Source organism: Mesocricetus auratus, unplaced genomic scaffold (assembly GCF_017639785.1).
Source record: "Mesocricetus auratus isolate SY011 unplaced genomic scaffold, BCM_Maur_2.0 Super-Scaffold_100018, whole genome shotgun sequence".
Taxonomy (NCBI): domain Eukaryota; kingdom Metazoa; phylum Chordata; class Mammalia; order Rodentia; family Cricetidae; genus Mesocricetus; species Mesocricetus auratus.
In genome coordinates this window covers 51,814,510-51,839,594 of record NW_024429199.1, presented here as the reverse complement: position 1 = coordinate 51,839,594, position 25,085 = coordinate 51,814,510, and the positions used below count along the sequence as shown (strand labels likewise).

The 25,085-nt window shown below is 37.0% G+C and overlaps 1 protein-coding gene across 2 annotated transcripts in view; it reads left to right on the top strand.

Moving 5' to 3' along the window:
• Positions 1–24,884, top strand: part of Rock1 (Rho associated coiled-coil containing protein kinase 1) — a 100,481-nt gene extending 75,597 nt beyond the window's left edge. For both annotated transcript variants that reach the window (XM_013122752.3, XM_005083035.4), the window contains exons 21-33: positions 318–387; positions 1,649–1,743; positions 3,025–3,190; positions 4,954–5,047; positions 6,989–7,077; positions 9,205–9,393; positions 10,050–10,209; positions 17,664–17,734; positions 17,937–18,025; positions 20,469–20,547; positions 20,696–20,957; positions 21,544–21,751; positions 23,402–24,884. In XM_013122752.3, the coding sequence (XP_012978206.1) occupies positions 318–387; positions 1,649–1,743; positions 3,025–3,190; positions 4,954–5,047; positions 6,989–7,077; positions 9,205–9,393; positions 10,050–10,209; positions 17,664–17,734; positions 17,937–18,025; positions 20,469–20,547; positions 20,696–20,957; positions 21,544–21,751; positions 23,402–23,405 (1,576 nt within the window). In that variant the 3' untranslated portion in view covers positions 23,406–24,884. The remainder of the gene's footprint in view (positions 1–317; positions 388–1,648; positions 1,744–3,024; positions 3,191–4,953; positions 5,048–6,988; positions 7,078–9,204; positions 9,394–10,049; positions 10,210–17,663; positions 17,735–17,936; positions 18,026–20,468; positions 20,548–20,695; positions 20,958–21,543; positions 21,752–23,401) is intronic.
• The last annotated feature ends 201 nt before the right edge of the window (positions 24,885–25,085 follow it).

Here is a 25,085-nt window from a genome sequence, read left to right as displayed (position 1 = left end):
TGTCTTTTTTCCACAAATATTTACCGGGGAAAAAACAAACAAACCACAGCAATGTCATTTTTATGGTTTAGAGAGATCCACAGTTAATGAGCTCAAGAAAGCCTCCATTACGAAGGGCCTATGCTTTGCATGGCATCATTTTATAAGGTGCAAAATGGAGCCTGGCAGTGCGGCCTCCCCAGATGAGCTAAAAAAAGTAATATGATGTTGAAATCTTTTTCTTAGAGAAGTTACTGTATCAAACCTTTTGTTTTTAGCAACTTAAATGAAACCCATCATAAATATGAAAACTGATTACTGATTTTCTTTTGTCTAAGGCAATACAGAGGAAATGAGGGGCAGATGCGAGAGTTGCAAGACCAACTTGAAGCTGAGCAATATTTCTCTGTAAGTGAAAGTCACTTTTAATATACTCTAAAAACGGACTTAAACAAGAAACTTTAGAGATTTTTGGTTTTTCAAGACAGAGTTTCTCTGTGTAGCTCCTGGCTGGCCTCCAACTCAGAGATCCACTTGCTTCTGCCTTGAAAGTGCTGGGATTAGGAGTGTGCTACTACTGGCCGGCTTGAAATTTTAAGAGTATTTTTCTGAAAATTATATTTCATTTCAAGGTTTATTGTCTGTTTAAATTGTGAAGGGGGGGCACGACACCCTTTTTGTGCCTCTTTCCAGCAGTTAATTGCCACCAAATTACAGCCATAAATAAAACTTTTGATAACTGGGCATGGTGGTACAGGCCGTTAATCACAGTGCTCCAGATGCAGAGGCAGATGGATCCAGGCTAGCCAGGGCCACAGAGTAAGACCTTGTCTCAAACAAAGACTTGGTTGCTGGATATGGAAATGCATGCCTGATGCCTACTACTTGGAGACCAAATTAGGGTAGGGTGGGGTTTTTGAGTTCCAGTATAGCATGGGTTACATAGGGAATTCTAGCCCAGTCTAAGCTCTTAATACCTATCAAAAAAGTAAAACAAAAATTTTTTAAAGACTTTGTTAGAGATTCTGCTTACCTATAAGCACTAATTAATATGTGTGCTCATGAGCATATTTAGGTTGCAGAAATAACTAATACCTAAGATATTTTTCCTGTTGAGCTCAGTCTATAGTTTGCTTTGTTTTTGCTTTTTTGAGACAGGGTTTCCACCCTGGCTGTCCTGAAACTCTGTCGACCATGTTTGTCTTGAACTCACAGAGATTTGCCTGCCTGTGCCTCCAAAGTACTGGGATTAAAGGTGTATGCCACCACCACCTGGCTGTTTGCTTGTTTTTAATGGTTTATTTTTGTTTTATGTTTGTGTAAGGGTGTTGAATCCCCTGGAGCTGGAGTTACAGTTAGTTGTGAGCCACTATGTGGGTTCTAGGAATTGGAGAAGAACAGCCAGTACTCTTAACCACTGAGCAATCTCTCCAACCCCAGCAATTTTAAAACAAGTTAAATTAAGCACAATCTGCTCTTCCAGAGGACCCAGTTCAATTCCCAGCACCCACATGGTGGGTCACAACTATCTGTAATTCTAGCTCCAAAGGATCTGACACCATCACACAGACACATGCAGGCAAAACACCAAAGCTCATAAAATTAAAATTTTTTAAAAAAATTGTCGAACTCACCATAAACATTTCATTCTAATCACTTGTTTTCACAGACACTTTATAAAACCCAGGTAAAGGAACTTAAAGAAGAAATTGAAGAAAAAAACAGAGAAAATTTAAGGAAAATCCAGGAGCTGCAAAGTGAAAAGTATGTCCATTTCCATTTTGCTTTGGAACAGAACAGAAAGACATTTATAAATTTAAGTTGAAAGATGGGGAGTAGGGATGCCATCATTCTGATGAGACTAATATATTAGGCTAATTAATAGCAAATTAGACAAATCCACCTTAAGATTCTAGTTTGAGAGCATCTGGCTTTCTCTTCTGGCCACCATAAGGTCTAGGCACATTGCAATAAAACATGTTGGTAAAACACTCATTACATAAAATAAAATAATTTTTTTTAAAAAAACAAAAAAGAAAAAGAGGAGGTAGTAGTGGTCATGGATAGGGATAATTCATTCCCCAAATTTACTGAGAACCTACAAAAATCGAGGAAATATACATACACATGGCCAAGAGAGGATCTTTGGAACAAACAAACAAATGAAAGTAATCTAGTGCAAGTGTAAATGTCAATTCTGAAAGTTAGTTTAAGACAGAATCTCTTATACCAAGGCTGACCTGAATCAGTCCTGCTGCCTCGACCTCCTTTGCAAATGGTAGCATCCTAGGTGTGATCACCATACTCAGGCAATTCTGAAAACTTTCTAATATTTCTGGATAGTTCACAGTGGTTTGAATCTGTATCTTTTCATAATCTCATGAATTACTTAAAGGTAATGTAGTATAACCCTCTCAGTTTACAGAGAAAATGTAAGGAACTTACCCAGTAGAAATAGGCATTACTAGTGATGTGGATAAGTGTCTTGAATCTGACCTCCTGGTTAACCAATGGCTTTTCAACTTTACCTCACTGTCTTTCGTTCCAGACCCACAGCAAATTCTTTTTTTCTAAAAGTAAATGGCTTAAGAAATTAAAATTATTCCTTTCATGAGTACTTTGTAGTGGATTTAAAGTTTGCTTTAAAAAGTAAAATCCTTGGTTCTGTCATTTAGAGAAAATTGTGTGTAATTTTGTGTGTGTGTGCTGTTTAGTCTATTTTTTCCAGGGAGAATCTCACTATGTAGTCCAGATTGGCCTTGAATTTTTAGTCTCTCTGCCTCAAGATTTCAGTTGTTAGAATTACAGGTGTAGGCTGGGCAGTGGTGGCACATGCCTTTAATCACAGCACAGGAGAGGCAGAGGATCTTCAAGTTTAAGGACAGCCAAGGTTACACAGAGAAACCCTGTCTTAGAAAAAAGCAAAAACAAAAGAACTACAGATGTAGGCTGCCATGTCTAGCAAGAAAGTTGTTGTCATTTATGTGATCAAGTAAGGAGAATGAACTGAATTTTTTTTTTTCATTTCACTTAAAACTGTTGTAGAGAAACTCTTTCTACTCAGTTGGATCTAGCAGAAACAAAAGCTGAGTCTGAGCAGTTGGCTCGAGGAATTCTGGAAGAACAGTATTTTGAGTTGACTCAAGAAAGCAAGAAAGCTGCTTCAAGAAATAGACAAGAGATTACAGATAAAGATCACACTGTTAGCCGGGTAAGTGATAGGTGAATATCTGACTGAAACTGATTTAAGTCAAAATAGGTAACATTTTAAAAGTATTGAGGTATGTGTGCATACATATTTACTTATGCCTCTTATGTAAAGTGACCTTTCTGTACTTGTGTTTATCTTATCTAAAACAATTGAGAATGATAGAAAGTCTTATTCAGTACACTGGACTGCTATAGATCTGTGTTATAACTTATTGGAGTAATGCTTATCCTAAACTCATTTTTATTCTCTGAGTGTTTGTATGGATTAGATTTCTTTAAAATTTGAGTAACTATTGTGGGATAAGAAACTCATTGTTAAAAGTTTATTGTGTTCAAAACCAGTCCTACAAATTCCCTTTTGTTAAGGTCCATACTGTACTCTATATAGTAATTCGGGATCAGTGGGAGTTACAGAAACTTATCTTTGGAAGTTAGCAAGTACTGTGATGTGACCATGCCAGGGTTCAAATGCTGGCTTTGCCTCTGAGCAGTTACGTGATCTTGGCAGATCTGAGGCTTAGAGAATTAATGCAATCTGCTGAGATCACATAACTTCTCAGAGGCAAAGGACCCCTAGTTTGAATTTCTTAACACCCATATAAAAACATGTACATGTACATGGCGACCCTTGTCTGTAATCACAGCATTGAGAATAGAGACAACCAGATCTTGAGAGCTTCCTGGCCAGCCAGACTAGCCAAAATAGTGAATTTCCTGTTCAATTAGAGACCCAGCCTCAGTGTCTTAAAGGAAGATATCCCATGCCTGCTCTGGATTTTGTATGCATGTGTTCCAGCATGTATATGCACACGTATGCATGCTCGCTCGCACACACACACACACACACACACACACGAGATAAACCAAGCATGGTAGTATGTGGTTTATAATCCCAGCACTTAGTTATTGATCATTAGGTCTAAGGCTAGCCTTGGCTACATACATACCTCTAGACCAATCTGGACATTTCTAGACTTCTTGTGGGGTCAGGGATTTCTAGGCAGGGTTTCTCTGTGTAGCCCTGGCTTCCCTGAACTCACTTTGTAGACCAGGCTGCCCTTGAATTCACAAAGATCCACCTGCCTCTGCCACCTGAGTGCTGGGATTAAAGACAACTAGCTATATTGCTAGATCTTATCTTAACCTCCCAAGAGGTTGGCGAGGGGGGCAGAAATAGTGCTCCTTCTGTGCAGTTGTTACTACAATTAAAAGAAAATAGTATACCTGGAATAGTCAATGATGCACATAATATTTTCATCATCTTCAGTTGAGAAAACTGAGACACAGGATGATGATTTGCCCCAGGGTCGCATAGGTTAAGAACAGAGCTAGGAACAAGTTCGAATTGCCTAGTCTTCCATCTAGTTCTGTTTATTAAGTTTAGCATATATAAACACATACACACATATACATATATACACATATCATTTTTGGAAGGTAATTGTTCCTAAAATATTTATAAATTATGTATTAATTTGGGGGGGGCAGGGCAGTTTTGAAAGTTTCCCTGTGTAGTTCTTAGACCAGGCTAGTGCTGAACTCAGAAATCCAATATTCTTTTCTTCCTGCATGCTGGGATCAAAGGTGTGTGCCACCATGCCTGCCTCATTCACATATTTTAAAACTGGAAACCAGGCATTTTCTGTAGTTAAAGTAATGTTTGACCTGTTTTATCTGCAGAAGATGTTAAGCATTGTTTTAAAGATTTGTAACTTTAAGTATGAAAACATAGTCTGTAGCTTAACCTTTGTTTGCTTTGTTTAGCTTGAAGAAACAAACACCATGCTAACCAAAGATATCGAAATACTAAGAAAAGAAAACGAAGAGCTAAATGAAAGGATTAGAACAGCAGAAGAAGGTATATGGAGTTTCCTTAACAAATGGCAGTGTGGGGTTGGAGAGAAGGCTCAGCAATTATGAGCACTTGATGCTCTACAAAAGACCCAGGTTCAATTCCCAGCTCCCAGAGATCCCATACCTTACGACTTCTAAGGGCACCAGCCATACACATGAGAAACGTGTGCAGGCAGGACACTCATACACATAAAATAAAAATAAATCTTCTTTAAAAGTTTGTGATAGCTGGGCGTTGGTGGCGCACACCTTTAATCCCAGCACTCGGGAGGCAGAGGCAGGCAGATCTTTGTGAGTTCGAGACCAGCCTGGTCTATAAGAGCTAGTTCCAGGACAGCCTCCAAAGCCACAGAGAAACCCTGTCTCGAAAAACCAAAAAAAAATAAAAAGTTTGTGATAATTAGCTTGAAAATTTTTCAAAGCTATAATATGAGGGCTAGAAAGAGAGCTCATTCACGAAGAGAGCTTGCTATTCTTACAGAAGACCCAAGTTTTGTTTTTAGCACCCACATTGGACCGCTCACAACCAACCTTCTTGTAACTTGACTACAGAGACTCTGATGCCCTCTTCTGGCCTTTCTGATTGCCTCCAAATGCTTACTACTAGAGTGCATATGTGTGTGCTCACTCACTTTTTTTTTTCTTTTTTGTTTTAGAAGACGAAACCAGGTTTTAATAGTATAAACAATTTAGTGTCTCTAAAATCAATACCAAGGTGATTACTCTTACATTACATTATAAAGTCTGGCTTCCAGCAAGATGTATCTCTATACATGAATACGTGAAGGTGCAGTTTTAATGCCTCATTAAAACAATATTGTTTTAAACCCTATCTTTCATAGACCTTGATTTCAGTACAGAACATGGATTACCATACAAAAATCCATCCGAATACAAGATATTTTGGAGACCTGTTGTCTCCTTGGTAGGCCCTCTCCATGTGATTACCTTTAATCAAGATGGTGGTGAAGTCACATGACCGCTCTTCCCTAACCCTAGTCAAAATGACCACTGCCCACATGGCTGCACTTAGTTTAGTTAAAATGGTGGGAAACATATGTCATTTCCCAGAACAGCTCCAATTTAGAGTTACAAGTTTTAAGTTATCTTCTTGTTACAGATTTTTAACCATAAATATTGGAATTCCCTTAACTGTATTTTTAATAAAGTAGAACAGCATAACACAACTTCAATGACATATGAATCTCTGTCATTCCATCAGATTCAGTGGCCAGAAAGCCCAAGTTAAATTCTGAGCCCAGGCAGCTAGTTGCAATGTAAAAGCTGAGCTATCACCATGACACACAGAACATAGTAGCTCATGCATCCAGTACTAGTCAGAAACAAATATGCAGTGCCCACATACATTTGCACATTTGACTGAGCCTGATACAATTTTGCACACTTTTTTGTTATGGGGTTTTTTTGTTTTGTTTTTACTTTTTTGAGGCAGGGTTCTCTGTGGCTTTAGAGGGTATCCTGGAACTAGCTCTTAGAGATCCGCCTGCCTCTACCTCCGAGTGCTAGGATTAAAGGCTGATTGAGACCATTCCAGATAGATAGATAGATAGATAGATAGATAGATAGATAGATAGATAGATAGATAGATAGATAGAGGCTAATTCTGTGGTTAATCTTTAGTTATTTTTTGCATTGGGTTTTTTAATACCCATGTATTAACTTATGTAGGCTTAAAAATTATATTAATGAGCTGTACAGTGAGCAAATTCATACACCTGAGAGGTGGAGGCAAGAGAATTAGAATTTCAAGGGCATCCTGGGCTACATATGGGCTACAAGTAGTTATCTTAATGAAATTACTGAAAGGTACTGTGTATTACTGTGTAGTGTATAATAATTTCAACAATTGAGGACATTGTTAGTTTGGAATGCAGATAAAATTATTTAATGCTGTACAATAATGTTTTACGTGATTTATTGACAGAATATAAGTTGAAGAAAGAGGAAGAAATAAATAATCTTAAGGTTGCCTTTGAAAAGAATATCAGTACTGAACGGACTCTGAAAACACAGGTACATATGCCATCAACACTTGCCATTGGTTTGCACTTGAGTATGATAAAATCAGAAAACTAGTGGTTGTTCTTTATGCCTGTTTTTACTAAATGAAGGTCATGGGGTTTAGCTTTTCATTAAAACAAACAAGATGAATCCCTGTTAAATATAGAAGACTTACATGAGACCTAGAGTTTCAGTTAAGAAAATTAACTTGTTGAGTAATTTCACTAGTAAGTATATAGTGATGCAGCACAATAGTAGACCAGCTGGTTAGCGTGCATGAGGGTCTGACTTCCATTCCCAGCACCCTAAGAAAGAGAATGCTTTTTGTTGTTTTGGGTTCTTTGTTTGATTGTTTATTTTTGTTTCGTTTTTCAAGACAGGGTTTCTCTGTATAGCCCTGGCTGTAGACCAGGCTGGTTTCGAACTCACAGAAATCCACCTGCCTCCACCTCCTGAGTGGGCCTGGCTAGTGACGTAGTCCCTCCGTATACGTCTTTAGTCATGCCTAAAGTGGGTGTGGTTAGCGGTGTGGTAAACTGCTCTTTTATTACCTCATCTGTATGCACCTCTAGTAAGTCACATGGTTAATGGCGGCATACAGGCTTCCTCCTACAAGTAGGAAACATAAAGAAAAGATGTATTAGCTCAAAAGCCAGAAAGAATAAGAAACTGTAGAGGTGGTAGCTTACCATTTTGTTTTGTATTTGATTATGTATTTGATTTTTGTAATTAAAACCTAATGTCTTGACATGAAACCCTACCTCAAGAAAATGTGTATGGGGAGTTGTGTGTCTTGTCATATATATCTTCATCCATCCAGACCATCGAAAGAAATGCAGAAGGCTTTAGTAGAGGTTGCCTTTGAGGAGCATGGTGTTATACTGGCTTTTTACATTCTTTATGTTTCTAAATTTATTGTTAAAGTAAATATGTGTTAGATTTATTATTAGTAATTATTGCTACACTCACTCAGGGGTGCCTCATCCTAAAAGGAACCTAATCAATGTGGATAAGAGCTAAATTGGGGCTTTTTCTGTCTTAATGGGGGGGGAGCTTATCATTTCTTTTTTTATGTTCCTGTTAGAAAAAAAGCCATGACTTCTAGCCCCCATGAGTACTATGCATGCATATGGTAGGCATAAAAACATGTAAATAAACAAATACTCATATACATAAAAATACATCTTTGAAAATAACAAGGTAGAGAGCTGTTGAAGAAGATAACAGATGTCAACCTTTGGCCTCTGTACACATGTGTACACACATGGGTGTGCACACAAATACAACAAAAGAAAGGGAGTTTCAATATGACCTAATCAGATGCTTAATCACATTCCTTTCCTACTTGTCCAAAGGAAAGAGATTTCTCTCTGGCCTTTTTACCTATACTTATAGTGTTATCCCTGCCTTTTACTCCTCCATGTGTTTTCCTTGTTTATCCATCTCCTAACTCTCCTGAGAAACACATGGAACTAAGTGCAGTGGTGCACACCTTCAATCCCAGCATTCATGAGGCAGAGGCAAGTGGAGCTCTCTCTGAGTTTGAGGCCAATACGGCCTATGTAATGAGTTCTAGTTCTGCCAGCTACATAATGAGACTTATAAGTAAGTAGGTAAGTAAATAAATAGGAAGGAAGGAAGGAAGGAAGGAAGGAAGGAAGGAAGGAGGGAAGGAAGGAGGGAAGGAAGGAGGGAAGGAAGGAGGGAAGGAAGGAAACATATGTAAGCTTTTCTTCTCTAGAAATTTTTGTAGGGGTACTGTCTCCATAGTACCATTACATTTACCTCTCTCTACTGTATAACTTATATGTCTGCTTCTTTTACCATCTACAGTATTTGGAACATACATAGTTCTATTTCTTTCTTTATATCTTATGTGCAGTAATATACTACAGTACTGTTAAACAATCAATTTTTCTTTTTGCATGCCTGATTCTCACACTGGACTATATAAGATACTAGCATTAATTATCTGAACCACCATTCATGATTAGTTTGTTCCATAGAAGCATAAGTTTATATACAGAGACCAAGAAAAAATCTGTATAGGTTTGAAAAACCAATAAATTTTTATAGACATTAAAATTGAATGGGTACAGTATATAGATCCTTACAAATATTATTTTAATGTTTGAACAGGCTGTTAACAAATTGGCAGAAATAATGAATCGCAAAGATTTTAAAATTGATAGAAAGAAAGCTAATACGCAAGATTTGAGAAAAAAAGAAAAGGAAAATAGGAAGCTACAACTGGAACTTAACCAAGAAAGAGAGAAATTTAACCAAATGGTGGTAAAACACCAGAAGGAGCTGAACGACATGCAAGCGGTAAGGTCTGTGTATGTGCGCGCACACATAGATCATCTCCATGGTGTCAGTATCTACTACGTGTTACATGTCTTGCTTAAAGTAGACTTACTTGTGTAAAAGTTAATATTTTAGTTTATAGCATTCACATTTTGATCATACATGCTCATGAAAATTTTCTTAGCAAAGTAAGGTGAGGGGCTGGAAAGACGTCTCTGTGGTTAAGAGTATTTGTTGCTCAATGCCCATATCGTAGCTCAGAGGCATCTGTAACCCCAATGCCAGGGGATCCAGCAGGCACATTGTATACATACATGCAGACAGGCAAAACATTCATATATATATAAATAATACAAATTTAAAGGGGGGGTCGTTGGTTATCTTTAGCATTTAACTGAGAAAGAACTTAGTTTGTGCAGCACATCATATGTGGTAGTTTTCAGACACTACTAGTAGCATACTCCCATCCCAGATACTTGGAGCAGGCAGGAAACTTGCTTGAGCTAAAAGTTCTCGGCCTGGCCAACTGTGTTTCCAAAAGAAAACTTAACCATAGTAATAAATATACATGGTGTACAGCATGTTTCACACTTAATTGCTCATTTACATTGCAGTTATTAAATTTGAAATCATTTGTGTCCTGTTATTTTTATTTTCTTGCTATTTTTGAAAAATAGCAATTGGTGGAAGAATGTACACACAGAAATGAACTTCAAATGCAATTGGCTAGCAAAGAGAGTGATATTGAGCAGTTGCGTGCAAAACTTTTGGACCTTTCGGATTCAACTAGCGTTGCTAGTTTTCCTAGTGCTGATGAGACTGATGGAAACCTTCCAGGTAAGAAAAATTCTATTCTGTCATCTGGGTTCGCTCAATGTCATGTAAATGTTTTTCATTTTTCATTCCATCATTTTGTTCTTGACTCACTATGAAGGAATTGTTTTTAATATCCAAGACATATATCAGTTGTTTACTTAGTTACATTTTGTAAAATAAAACCAGACATATGCAGGTTATTCAAATATACTGAGGATGTTTAAAGAAAAGAAAATGATTTTTGTTTCTCAAGACAGGGTTTCTCTGTGAGCCCTGGCTGTTCTGGAACTTGCTCAGTAGAGCAGGCTATCCTCTGCTCCATCGCACATTCTCACCCATTGTCCCCATCCTGAGCTTAAAGGTGTGCACCACTATGCCTGACTTTAATGTGGTTTGAGTGCCTACTGCTTTATTATTTTGATACTAATATGTATATTAGCATATAGACATTTATATGTACTCAATAAGCAGAACCATAGCAGCTATATGCAGAAAGCCTATGCAGTGTTTTAGTGAGAAACATTTAGTAGTCTTTGTCAAGTTGTAATTTTGCAGAAATAAAGAAAAGGTAATACTGTGAGAGGACAGGGGATGAGGGGGAAACTAACCAAAAAGTGAGCAGAAGTAAATGCCTGATGTTCCTTTTTTCTCTCTTTTCCTAATTAACGTAAACAAAATAAATAAATAGGAACATATACATTCTTGGCCTAATTGGAATTCAAATGAAGTGAATAGGTTACAAATACTAAAATGTGTAGTTGGAGAAGTGACTCAGTGGTTAAGAGCATTGTTGTTCTTTCAGTGGTCCGAGGTTCAGTTTCCAGCACCTATATGATGGCTTATAACCATCTGTAACTCCAGTTCTAGAGGATCCAGCACCCTCCTCTGACCTCCACGCAGGCACCAAGCCTGCACATGGTGCACAAACATACATGCAGGCAAAAAAAATCACATCAAAATAAAATAAATCTTTAAAAACTGTAAAAACATGCATTTACATATTATATGTATATGCTATATATAATTTATATAATACATATATATTATGCTTGTGTTGCCAAGATTCTTTTTAGTGTTTTAGATGTGTTTTTTTTTTAAACCAGGTAATAGAAAATAGTTTGTTAGTATATTTCCTATGTAGTACATGAGTAAAAAGATACTTTTTTAAAGCTGGGCAAGTAGTATATTTCAACAAAATATACTTCTTTCTATTTTCATAAAGTTGATAGGCTACTTTTGAAATTTTTTGTTGCTCAGAAAAGTGGTACTCAAGGGACCATGTATAATATCTGCCCTCTTGGATTGGTGTCTTTGCTCACATGCCCTAGTATATTTGCTTGCCCAAAATCAGGTTTCTGTGAGGGTTAATGGAAAGAAGGAGCACTTGCTATTCTAAAGGTCAGGGATGCCTTCTGTTTCTCAGTGTTTGCCTCTCTTATACAGCTTATGCCTCTGGAAAGTTGTAGCTATGGGTTAATAATATCTGCTATTGGCTATTTAGACAATCAAAATCAGATATAGTAGAAAATATAACTTTTAGAGGCTTTTGATTATTGTCTTAAAGTCTTTATTGCTTTGACAAAAAAAAAAAATCATGACCAAAAGCAGGTTGGGTCTGGAGAGATGGCTGAGTGCTTAAGAGCAGTCGATGCTTCAAGAGGATCTGGTTCCATTCAGAGCACCTGTGTGGTGGCTCACAAGCATCCGTAACTCCAGTCCTAGGGGAACCAACACTGTCTTCTGACCTCTGTGGACACCAGACACTTATGTAGTGCACAGATGTATATATGTATGTATAGATATGCAGGCAAAACACTCAGACATTAAATCAGTAATTTTTTTTTTTTTTTGAAGAACATCTTAGAGTTCTTGGGTCACACTCCATCTCTGAGGGAAATCGGGACAGGAACTTGAAGGAAGGAACTGAAGCAAAAGCCACATAGGAACACTTCTTACTGGCTTGCTTCTCATGACTTGCTCAGCATGCTTTCTTATACAATCTAGGACTGCCTGCCCAGAGATGGTGCTGCTCACAATGAGCTGGGTCCTCCTACGTCAGTTATTAATTGAGGAAAGTTTACAACAGTGTAAGAGGGAACTCCTACACAGCTGCAGCTGCCTCCTGAATGTTGGCAGGTAGCCTTAATATGCCTTTTTTCTTTAGCACCTTCTGTTTAACGTATATGAATCTTGTATGAGAGCTTCACAAAGGTGCAAAAAAAACCCTGGAAAGCTGCAGTATTTCTTACCGAGAATTTGCATTTGGCATTATCTCTTTGGAAGCTTAAGATGTTTGGGGATATAGAAATCAACTTGCTAAGGTGTAAATTGAAGAACAATAAAGAATCCATGAGGTTGAGTCCCCCTGCAGGTAAAAAGGCTAAAATCATCCATGATCTGTACTTCTTTGTTTCCACTGATCCTTATGAATACCCTCACCCAATACTAAGCACTCTAGGCTTGGCTGATGCAATCTGATAAAGACATTTTCCCAGTTGATGTTCGTCTTCCTAGGTAACTCCAGTTTATATCAAGTTAAAGGACTAGGGGACAGCCAAGACAGTTATCACAGTCATTTAGTTTTTGACTGAAATTATAAACTCATTTTTTGTTAGCCACGGGATACTTCTGAAGCAAAGGACTCTATTTAATGTCAATCCAAAATCCCGAGGACTTTTTCGTTGTCCCATGCATTTCTGTTAGTTTTGTGATGTCTTACTCGTTTTGTCTAAATTTTCAGAGACTTATACCTTATTAATAAACATAATTAGAAGTCTTAAATTAAAAGATGAGTTGTTGTTATCCATACTGGCAAAACACATGAGGTGGTTTGATTGGCAAGCAGGCTTCGGGTTAGGAACCCTGATTAACCCTGGAGTCGTTTGGCAAATGGATTTAAATGTTTTTACTGGCTCTGTTTTGCATTTTTGTTTGTTTCTGTTTTAAAGTTTTAAACAAAAACTTAAGTATTTTCTTCAGATATTTTGTTTACGAGGCTATCAAATGTCAAACTCTTAATCATCACTGTGATGTCAGTGTAGGAATTTTAGAAAAAATACTGCAAGCTGAATCCTGGCTTCCCTATTGAATGTAGAAATTAAAGGATAATTGTTCAAAATTACTTTTCTTGGAGGCTAGATAATGGCTTAGTAGTTAAGAGCACTTGCTATTCTTACAGAGGACTAGATTTGGTTCCCAGCATTTTTATAGTGGTTCAGATATTTATACTTAAGCTCCAGGAACCCTGATGCCCTTTTCTGGTCTCCTTTGGCACATGTATAGTAGATTTATATATAAACAGGCAAAAACTCATATACATTTAAAAATGTAAATTACTTTCCCTCCTGCATTAGGTATTTTGCTCACAGTTGAAAATTCATATTAAATACACTATACACTAGATACTTGTAACACAAAAAATAAAAGACCCAGAGACAGATACTGGGCTTCAAGCTTCAAGCTGAAGATCAGAGAAGCAAAGCAGCCAAGCCAATAGAGCTTACCTATACCCAGCTGAAATGGCAATCCTGTCTCCATGAATCCTCAGAGGCAAAAGCTCTCAGTTCCTGTCTCCTCCTGCCTTAAATTCATTCCTTCTCCGCCCAGCCATATTACTCATGTCTCCACCTCCTTAGTGCTGGGATTAAAGGCATGTGATCCCAAATGCTGGGATGAAAGGCATGAGGTTTGGGTGGCTTTGAACTCAGAGATTATCTGAGTCTCCTGAGTCCTAGGATTAAAGGTGTGTACCACCACTTCCTAAAATAGCTAGTATGACTGCTAGGAATTAAAGTCATGTCCTCTGCCTGACCACTATAGCTTGTGGATGACTTTGCTTTCTAAATCCTCAGGCAAGCTTTAATAAAGCATAAACAATGTATCACTGCAGATGTTTAAAAATAGTTTTTGACAAATCAGAAATAAGGTTTTATAAAGTATTTTAATATTTATCCTTTATAAGTAGCATATTATTCACGTGTCTAGAATAGTTCTTGAAGAGGACTAAACTTTAAATTTTACTTCAGGTTAGTATATGGGGAACGGAGAGATGGCTCAGCAGTTAAAAGCACAGCCTGCTCTTCTTCCAGAAGTCCTGAGTTCAGTTCCCAGCACCCACATGGTGGCTCAAAACTGTGTGTAATTGTAATCTTATGAAATCTGATGCCATCTTCGGTTGTACAGGTGTACATGCAGATAGAACACCCATATGCATAAATAAATCTTTTTAAAAATTAGTAAATGAATTTGCATATTATAAAAGGTGAATTTTGAGCCAGGTGGTGGTGGCACACACCTTTAATCCCAGCACTCGGGAGGCAGAGGCAGGCGGATCTCTGTGAGTTCGAGGCTGGGCTGGACCAACAGCCTCCAAAACAATACAGAGAAACCCTGTCATAAAAACAAACCAAAAAAAAAGAAGATAACTAAAACATTGCACAGTGGTTCTCTAAATTGGATGTAATATATTAAAGTAAACTTTGGTAACCTTAAAAGATTGGGTGTGATATTTAAATTGCCTGTGTTAGCTACTAATTTACATCAGTTGGATTCAATCTTTTATGTGGGTGAAAGTCAGTTGTTGATGTTGCAATACTACAGAATTACTTTATAAATATAGATTCCATGTTAGTTTTATGCTTCTGTAGTAAATTGTTGATGAAAATCTAGTTTAAGTTCAGAGCTTCTTTCTAGAGAACCTAACTTCTATGTATGTTGTGAAAGATGAATTTACAGCACTTGACTTGCACATTGCCACCTGGGTCACAGTTGTGGCTTTCAGGAGCTCTTCATTTAGAACTAGTTAGATATATTAACAACAAAGACAGGAAACAGAAAAGCTAGTGTCATTGCTCTGGTATGAGCCTAGACTCTAGTCCAAGCCATCTCTGGGGGGGGGAGTGTGTGTTTAAATCTGTACTCTTGATCTTAATTCTGTTCTTAACCCAAATATGGAAAAATCACTAAGTGGGTAGGGAAGAGTATTTTAGACTACACTGTTTTGTATAAAGGTCAAGATTCAAGGGCTTTTATTTTGTAGAGGAATTACTAGTATTAGATATCTTAAACTGCACTTTAAAATAAGAGCTTCTGTTTTTGCCATATTAGTGGAAAAATTTCCTAGTAGTAGTTCTCCTTTCCTAAGATAAAAGATTTATGATGGTCAATATATAATGAACAGCCTTCCCTACATTATTTACTATGAAACTGCCTGTTTGACTTTTAAATTGTAACCCTTATTTAGAGTTATTTGGCTAATTTAGAAAAAAGGCAGAATAGCAAAGATATACATATATATAAAATCAACTATGCATTGTCTGTGTATCAGTAGCCATAGGCTTTATGAAACAAACATTAGGGTATAGTAACTGTTCTCTCAAAACTTGAAAATACTATTTAAGAGAAAAATAATTATTGACAAAGTAAATAGAAGTAATAGTAAAGAAAAGGCTAGGTAGAAAAAGAGGCCGGGCGGTGGTGGCGCACGCCTTTAATCCCAGCACTCAGGAGGCAGAGGCAGGCGGATCTCTGTGAGTTCGAGGCCGGGCTGGACCGACAGCCTCCAAAACAATACAGAGAAACCCTGTCTCATAAGACAAAAAAGAAAAAGAAAATTTGAATTTAACTTACCACAATTTGATTTAATGAACCACTGTTTTCATGAGGGTGTCTTAACACAAACAAAAGCTTGGAGATGTTAAGTAACTGGTAGTAGCAACAAAAGGAATATTAACACCCAATAACAATATTGTGAGACTTATTTGAGAATAGATTAGCATTGTATTTTAGAAACATAACCTCAGAAGTTAAGACATACTGGATTTTTATAGATACAGATAAAGGAGGCTTTAGAAAGTCAACCACTTTTTCTAAGCCTAGGAGTCATAATTTTTTAAGTGGAGAGTGACAATAGAACTATATAAGAATATGACATCCCATATTCTTTTTGTTTGTTTTTTGTTTTTTGAGACAGGGTTTCTCTGTATTGTTTTGGAGGCTGTGCTGGAACTCGCTCTGTAGACCAGGCTGGCCTGGAACTCACAGAGATCCGCCTGCCTCTGCCTCCCGAGTGCTGGGATTAAAGGCGTGCGCCACCAATGCCTGGTAGACATCCCATATTCTAGGACTTTATAAATCTTAAATATGAGCTATCACTTGTTAAGCATTTTGGCAGTCAAATGCTCAGTAATGACATCTGTTGTTATTACTGTAAGACTGAGCTTTCGGCTTTATGTGAAGAGGGAAAAATACATTTTCCTACTGGGATTATAATTTCAGCCACAATATAGTCAATCACACTATAGCAGTGTACTTTAAAATTGATTACCTTTCTATTTTATGTTTTAAATATAAGATTAATATAGGAAGAACTTGAGTTTTCTTATCATCAACCCAATATAACCATCTCTAAAGAAATCACCCTTATTCCCCAGACACTGATAATAAACTTTAGATATGTTTAAGCAGATGTGGTGCTGTACACCTGTGATTTCAATACTCAGGAGGCTGAGGCAGGAGGATCTCAAAATCAAGGCTAGTTTGGACTAACACAGTAAGTTCAACTAAGCTGTATAGTGAGATTGTCTCAAAAAGTGAGAAGCTAGTAGATCATTAGCTTATCATGCCCACTGCCCTGAGTCTGATGATAGTGTCACAAAAGGAATAAACATGTACTAGAAGCAACAGCTGCCATAAAAGGCTTTAGTTACAAATAGTCAGCAGTTTATGGTGTAAATACTAACAGTTAACCTTCCTATTTCTGTGTTCTTTTTCTGTTTACTGTGTTAAGTATGCATAAATACTTTATTAGTTTGAGATGGTTTGGAATTGAACTTATTGACAGAAATAAGTGCCTCCCGACCAAATTTGATGAACAACTTTAATGAAATTGTTGAGTGTTTTACTCAAACGTTAATTAGGATATTTTACTGAGAAAACAAATAAAATGCTTGTCTCTTATTCTTTGTATCTAGTTGGTTCTGCCTGCATTCCTTATTTATTTATCTTCTACTCTTGTCTTCTGTGAGTAATAGGACACCTCAGTACTTTTTGCCTGCTCTTGTGTAAATCATGGCTCGGAATCATTCAACTTGCTGCATTTTCTTCTTCTTTTTTTTTTCTTTCTTTTCTGCTGAATATTTGTATATGAATTTTATGTAATATTTAAAGTATTATCATGCCCATGTAAGCTGTAATCCATTCCAGTCTTGCCTGGCTCTTTAAGACATTGTTACTTCATACGTTTTCAAATGAGTACTAAATGTTAATTGTATGGAGAAAGTGGCTTGGGATTTTTTTCTGCAGTCTTTGTTTGTCCATTAAAGTTAATTTGTGTGATTGAAGCATGAAAGAACAAATTATAGCATTCATTTAGCTGTTTTCTATTGCCTGTTGCTGCATGCTGTCAGACAACTTGTAGTTTTCCTTTTGGTTTTATAATTTAAGATTGACTAGTATTCCTTTTTTTTTTCTCCTAGAGTCAAGAATTGAAGGTTGGCTTTCTGTACCAAATAGAGGAAATATCAAAAGATATGGCTGGAAGAAACAGGTACTATATACCTAAATTCTTATCAATGATATTTTGTTACATGTTTACTATAAAGCATAGAACTTGTATTAACTGCTCTGTTACTAATCTTGGTTTTAAATAATACAGTATAATATAGACACAAATGGAAACTATTATGGTAGTCACTTTAAATCAAGTTAATATTGCTCTTTTGGTTTTTCTTTGCTTTTTGTCATTTCAGTATGTTGTGGTAAGCAGCAAAAAAATCTTGTTCTATAATGATGAACAAGATAAGGAACAATCCAGTCCATCGATGGTGTTAGACATAGAGTAAGTTGCCTTTGATTTTTTTAAATAAATTTTTATAGTCACTTGACTGTTTACTTTTGAGTTATTTTTAGAATTGCTTGACATTTTGTGTGAAACAGTGTTACCTTTTTTTCCACACAATATGGCCCAGTGGGTAAAATTTGCATCTGCTGCACAAGTCTTAACTACTTGAATTCTGATCCCCAGGCCCCATATAAAAGGTAGCTGCACTAGGACAAGCTTCTCATCCCAGCATACCACTACAGGGAGTTGGGAGGCAGGTAGGAGAATCTCCAGAAGGCCAGTGAGCTTGGTTTACACAGTGGCAAAGAGACCCTGTCTCAGAGAAGGTGAACTAGTGAGGACCAACACTCTGCTGTTGTCCTCTGACTTCCATATATGCACCGTGGCATGTGTGCGCCCACACTGACACAAAAAGGCACATGTACAAATTAATGAAGTCTGACCTTAGCAGAATGTGAGGAGTATTTCAAAAAGAAAATTGGAGGCTCTAGAAGTGCCTCAGAGTTTGAGTACTTGCTGCTCTTGCAGAAGACTCCGATTTGTTTCCCAGCACCCATGTGGCAGCTCACAACTATAGCTGCAGTTGTAGAAGGCGCAGACAGCCTCTTGTGGCTTCCCCAAACACCAGGCACACACATGGTGCACATACATATGTACAAATAAAACATTTATACACAGGAAATTTATTTTTTTAGTGTAAGATTGTTTAATTAGCATACTGACCACATCAGTGGCTTATGTAATGTAATATAAACAAAAAGCCGGGTGTTTTTAGTATTATATTAAAGACTTAGTAAGCATAGAGTTTTTTCTTTGTGTTTATTCTCATACATTATATTCTCGTAGAGCTATATATATAGTGTATGTAAAGATAAGTAGGTTCTACATGTAAACTTAGAGACAAGTAGTTGGAAAATTTTAAGTGTACAAGATAAATTCAAAGTTTGGTTAAGGGCTATTCAAGAAATACATAAAGTTAAATGAAGGACTGTCTAGATGTCTCAGTGAGTAAGGGTGCTTGCTGCTGAACCTGATAACCTAAGTGTCATCTGTGGAATCCACAAAGTGGAAGTGAAAGGGGTAAACTAAACTCAAGGGCTTCACTTCTAATAATTTAGAAATAAAGGGACCAGACCCTCACTTACATAGGCCTCTGACACAAGGAAACTCCAGATGCCCTGGCCTCCAAGAGCCTAGAGTGAAAACTGAACACAAAGAAACTTGAGGACCACCTCCCCCCTCAACCCCAACCTCCTAGATGCTTGGTTCCTGGGAACTGTTTGGTCACAAAACAAACTCCAGGGGGAGACTACCTCCCCTATAGTCTCTAGGATATAGTTCTGAAAACTATTGGTATCTATGTACAACAGGCCACCTACAAGTAGCAGTACAGTGCCATAGAAACCACACAATGTTCCCTCTCAACACTGACCAATGAGAATAATTGGTACACAGTTATTTCATGCCAAAATATGACTTTGAGAAATTCTCCCAACTGTTCCTAAATGTCAACCAATCAGAAACCAACCCATAACCCTGTAACTTTTGTCTTTAAAACCTAGCAGTAGACAAGTAACTTCACTCTCTCTGGAGAATGGTGCGACAGCTAGCCAGACAGGGTCCCTATCGTGACTGGATGAAAAATCAATACAGTTAAAACCTTGCTTTTACAGTTTGATGGGTCTGTCTTCCTGGTCTCTGGGGATCTTTGCAACTTGGGCACAACAGAAGAAGAGAATAAACTCCAGAAAGTTGTTTTCTAACTTCCACACATACACTGTGGCATGTGTACCCATCCATAAAATGCACAGTACATAAGATTTTTTTATGTTAAATAAATATTTTTGGAGCTGGTACTGGTTAGAATGAAAGCAAAGTTGAGAGAGCTTTGGTAATATTTCAAACCGTTTAAAGCATCAGTTATGAGTAATGAACTTGAGTGGAATAGTAAGAGTGCATTTAGTTTTATAAAAGCAAATGATCATGTTATTTTTCAATCTTGCATTTCTACCAGCAATATATGAGCAATCTAACTTCTCTACATTTTCATCAGCATTTGGTGTTACTAGTTTTACCTTTACTTTTACCTTTATTTTTACTATCTTTAATTATGTGTGTGTGGTGGGTATGCACATGAGTGTAGGTGCCTTTGAAGTCTCTTGAGTTAAAGTTAGTGGCAGTTATGTGTCACCAAATGTGGGTTCTGGGAACCAAACTCTGGTCCTCTGGAAGAGCAGTATATAACCTTCTCTCTAGCCCCTATTGTTTCTTTTAAAATTCTGATATATATCAAATTGTATATATATCTGTCAAATAATTATTGGTGTTGAACTTTTTTGTTTGCTTCTTTGCTACTTACATGTTCTCTTCAGTGAAATTTATGCCTTTTGTTACCAATGAGATTCTTATAATAGGTTTATATCATTTGTCTCTGTCTTAGTAAATTGTTTCATGTCCGACCGGTAACCCAAGGAGATGTGTACAGAGCTGAAACTGAAGAAATTCCTAAAATATTTCAGGTACAAATGTTACATTATAATTTTAAGGTCTCTTTTACCTAAGTGTTATGTGTTTTGTGAAATAGATGCCGGTGTTTTCATGCATTTAGAATTTTTATTTACAGATTGTGATTTTTTTTCCATCTTTCTCTACCACTCCTGAATGTAGATACTATATGCAAATGAAGGTGAATGTAGAAAAGATATAGAAATGGAACCAGTTCAACAAGGTGAAAAAACTAACTTCCAGAACCACAAAGGCCACGAATTCATTCCTACACTCTACCACTTCCCTGCCAACTGTGAGGCATGTGCCAAACCCCTGTGGCATGTGTTTAAGCCACCCCCTGCCCTAGAGTGTCGAAGATGCCATGTTAAGTGCCACAGGGATCACCTAGACAAGAAAGAGGACTTGATTTCCCCGTGCAAAGGTAAGGTGCAGTGTTCAAGATGTCTCAACAGTGCAGATTCTGTAGGTTGGTCCTAAGGTGTGGTGTTTTTCACACCTGAGGAGGGACCATGCAAATAGTCCTTTATGAGAGAGAGTGGTTCAGTTTTTAGTGGGTTTCGAATGCAAATCATCCCCTTTTCAATTTGCAGCCTCTATTAAAAAGGGTGTGAATTAAGAGAAGATCTTTGTGTGAGTCCCACTGCTCCCCTTAGAGTTTTCATCTTTCCTTATTTTCCCACAGACGGCACCTCACAGTGAGGCTGAGGAAACCTACCTAGACTGACTGCCCTAAGAAAAGCATAGGTTCTACAGATACATTTGCTTGTTTTACTGTTACAGTTTTTGTATTTCTAATTTTTCCTGTGTTTTTGACTATTGGTTTTGATCTTCTTTGTTTTTAGGAAAAATTCAGCCTTAGCCACATTGAGACAAAGATACTGTCCAAGGATAATTAACTATGATATCTTAAAAATTAAGAACTTGAAAAATTATAATTTAATAGTTTTAATATTGTATTATGGTTTTAATTGTGAAAGTTTTATGGGGTTTTCTGTTTTTTAATGTAGTAAGTTATGATGTAACATCGGCAAGAGATATGCTGCTGTTAGCATGTTCTCAGGATGAACAAAAAAAATGGGTAACTCACCTGGTTAAGAAGATTCCTAAGAACCCACCATCTGGCTTTGTCCGCGCCTCTCCTCGAACGCTGTCGACAAGATCCACTGCAAATCAGTCCTTCCGGAAAGTGGTCAAAAATACATCTGGAAAAACTAGGTAAAGACTAAAATATTAACCTTTTTACTAATATAAAGTTGTTGGAAACTGTCTATTAAAATTAGAATCCTAGGGGTTGGAGGGATGGCTCAGCAGTTAAGAGCAAGCATTAGCTGCTCTTCCAGAGGACCTGAGTTCACTTTCCAGCAACCACATGGTGACTCACAACCATCTATAACTCTAGTCCCACGGGATCCAATGCATTCTTCTGGAGTACAAATGTACATGCAGACAAAATTAGAAACCTAGTAAGGCATGATAATGTCCCCACCTTTAGGGCATCAGGCAGAGACAAGTGTGTCTGTGTGAGTTTGAGACCAGCTTGGTGTGCACAGCAAGTTCCAGGACAGCCAGGGCTGAATGAAGAGACTGTCTCAACAAATACTACTACTGCTGCTACTGATACTACTAATAATTAAAAACCTTTTGCTACCTTTAGCAGCACACATACTAAAATCAGAAACTGAATTGCTTTCACCATAGAGAACATCATTTATATTGGTCTTAATGTATAACTCACTCACGGGGTTTTATAAATTAGTTTAACTGATTGCTATTAGGAATTAGTACATAGAATACTTTCATGCCGAGTTCCTGTCATAGATTGGGATATATGACATAGTTTAGCCCTTGTGATTTTAACCCACCAGAATAACATTTTAAATGCAAATGGGTCATTGTAAAATATACCTCATCTCTTATACTGTGTAGGAATTGAGTTCTTTTGAAAATCAACGTTATTTGTTAGTACTGATGAATATTGTATTTTTTAAGTCTTTGATGAGTTTTTTTTTTTTCAAAAATATTGTATATGCTACAACAGCTATAGGACATGGCTAAATCCTGCCCCCATCCATCCACCCCTCCACCTCCCCTACCCCCTGGTTTTTTAAACAAGATTTCTCTGTGTAGCCCTGGTCATCCTGGAACTTGTTCTATAGACCAGACTGACCTCAAGAAATTCACCTGCCTCTACCTCCTGGGTGCTGGGGTTAAAGGCTGGAACACCATGCTCAGCTTGAAGCTGTGTTTAATTCACTTACTTTCTTCACTCTCTGTTGTTTGTAAGCAAATCATATTCCTTGACATAAGGCATGCCCTCTTCTTTTGTATTCTCAAGCTCCATGCTATTTCAGCCACCTGGGTGTAGGGTATAAACTAGGACTGAAAACAATTTTTTAGTAAGATAATGTTTTAGCTGTCAGGCCGTGGTGTTACACACCTTCAATACCCGCACTCAAGAGGCAGAGGTAGGTGGATCGCTGAGTTCAAGGCCAGCCTGGTCTACAGAGTGAGTTCCAGGACACTCAACGGTAATACAGCAACACAGAGAAACCTATCTCAAAATACAAAACAAAAAAGTTTTAGAAAAAGAATAGAAACATAAAGGAAATCATATTATGGTGTTGTTTTCCTTTCCTCTAAACTTTGTGATTACTTATTCTTTTATGTAAGTATATATACTTGTCTATATTTTTAGGAGGAGTTGGGGGTAATGCTGATGGTATTTGGACCCAGGGCCTCATGCATGCTAGCCAGATAGTCTACCACTGCAGCATGTCGTCATTCTTCCCTCCAGTTGTTGTTCCTTATAATTTGAAACCAAGTGTCTTTCTTAAATTACAAGACTCTTTTTTTTCTCTCCAACAGTTAACCATGTGACCTACTGCTGTGTTGGATTCATGTGAGATGCTACCTGCTAAACCAGGCTGTTTAACCACGCTGAGCAGACAGGCTGTTTCTTTGACACAGATACCACAGGCTTTTCAGGGTTAAGATTGCTGTTATTCTGTCTTTGCTTTGGCACAAAAAGCACACTGAGGATTTTTTTTTTCTTGCGGGTTTGCCTACAGGTAGATTAGATTAATTATTACTATGTAATGCAAGTACAATTGGGGAAAGCTTAGCTAGATATATTTTTTAAGGTGCTGCCTTTTTGAATTTATAAGAAAACGCCTGTCAGTCATGATAGAACAGTTTTCCCTGTGAGCAGGAAGAAAGAACTTTCACTTTCAGTGGAATGGCCATCACTGTCAAGACCAGTTTGTGGAAGGAGTAAAGAAAATATCTCAAAATGAGACAAATTTTCTGTTTTTTAAAGGACTTTAAGTTTTTGTGCTCTTGCAAGACTATACAGAACTATTTTAAGAACATAGTGATGTCACTTGAAGCTCAGTGCCCTCACTGTATAATTAAAAGCCTTACTGTTGATTGCCCACAGTGGGTTTTATGGAGAAATATCTTACGTTATGCTTTACAAAATACTGTATATGTTTCAGCAAGTTTGTAGATTGGGGACTGGGAGAAGAGAAAAAAATTACATTTAATCTATGCATTTTTGCCAAGCCATATTGAGTTATTTTACTACTAGAGACTAACTGTACAAGAGAACCAAGTTTAAAAGCATTTTGTGGGGTACATCATTTCTGTAATTATATAATGTATTTCTTTGTGGTTTTAAGTGAAAAGTCATTAAGTTAACAAACATAAAAATGTATGCACTGTTTGAAATGTAAATTATTCTTAGAACACTTTCAGTGGGAGTTTCATTATCCTTAGTGCCTTAATTTGAGAATTTTTTTACTGCCATAAGTACAGACTTTTCAAAAAACAGATTTTACAAAAAATTATGTGTGTCAGTGGGTTTTTTCATTGATAATTGGTTTGATTTAAATATATAAGTTTGTTGGATTTTTATGAATTGAGTACAATCTTTGCACCAAACTACCTGCTACAATAATGAAAGACTATAAAACTATCTGCAAAAAAAAAAGATTTAAAGTTGCACCAGTAGTAAAGAATTATGAAATATATCCATGATGTTTTCCAGTTAACATAGGAATTACCATATGATACCATTCAGCTCTCTTCCAGTAACAAGAGTTGATTTGTATGGGCAGTGTGATTTATTTTTTTAACCAAATACCTCCTCAGTAATTTATAATGGCTTTGCAGTAATGTGTATCAAATAAGCACTGGAAAACCAATCTTCCCTAGGGGATCTGCATGTTTCAAGTGGTATTGAAAGCCGCACTGATGGATATGTAATAATAAACATATCTGTTATTAATATGCTAATGACTCTGTGCTCATTTAATGAGAAATAAAATAATTTATGGATGGATACGTTTAATATTGACTACTATGGTATTTTCTCATGGCTGGAATGAGATGGCATACTAAAAATTATTTCATGATTGTATACAAATGTTTGCTAATTTTTGTGAATAGATTAAAATTATTTTTAAAGATAAAACTTGGCTTGGGCTCTAAAACAAGAGGTGCTATTGTTCAATTGAAAAAATGGCCAGTGTTTGTTGGAAAACAATTCCAC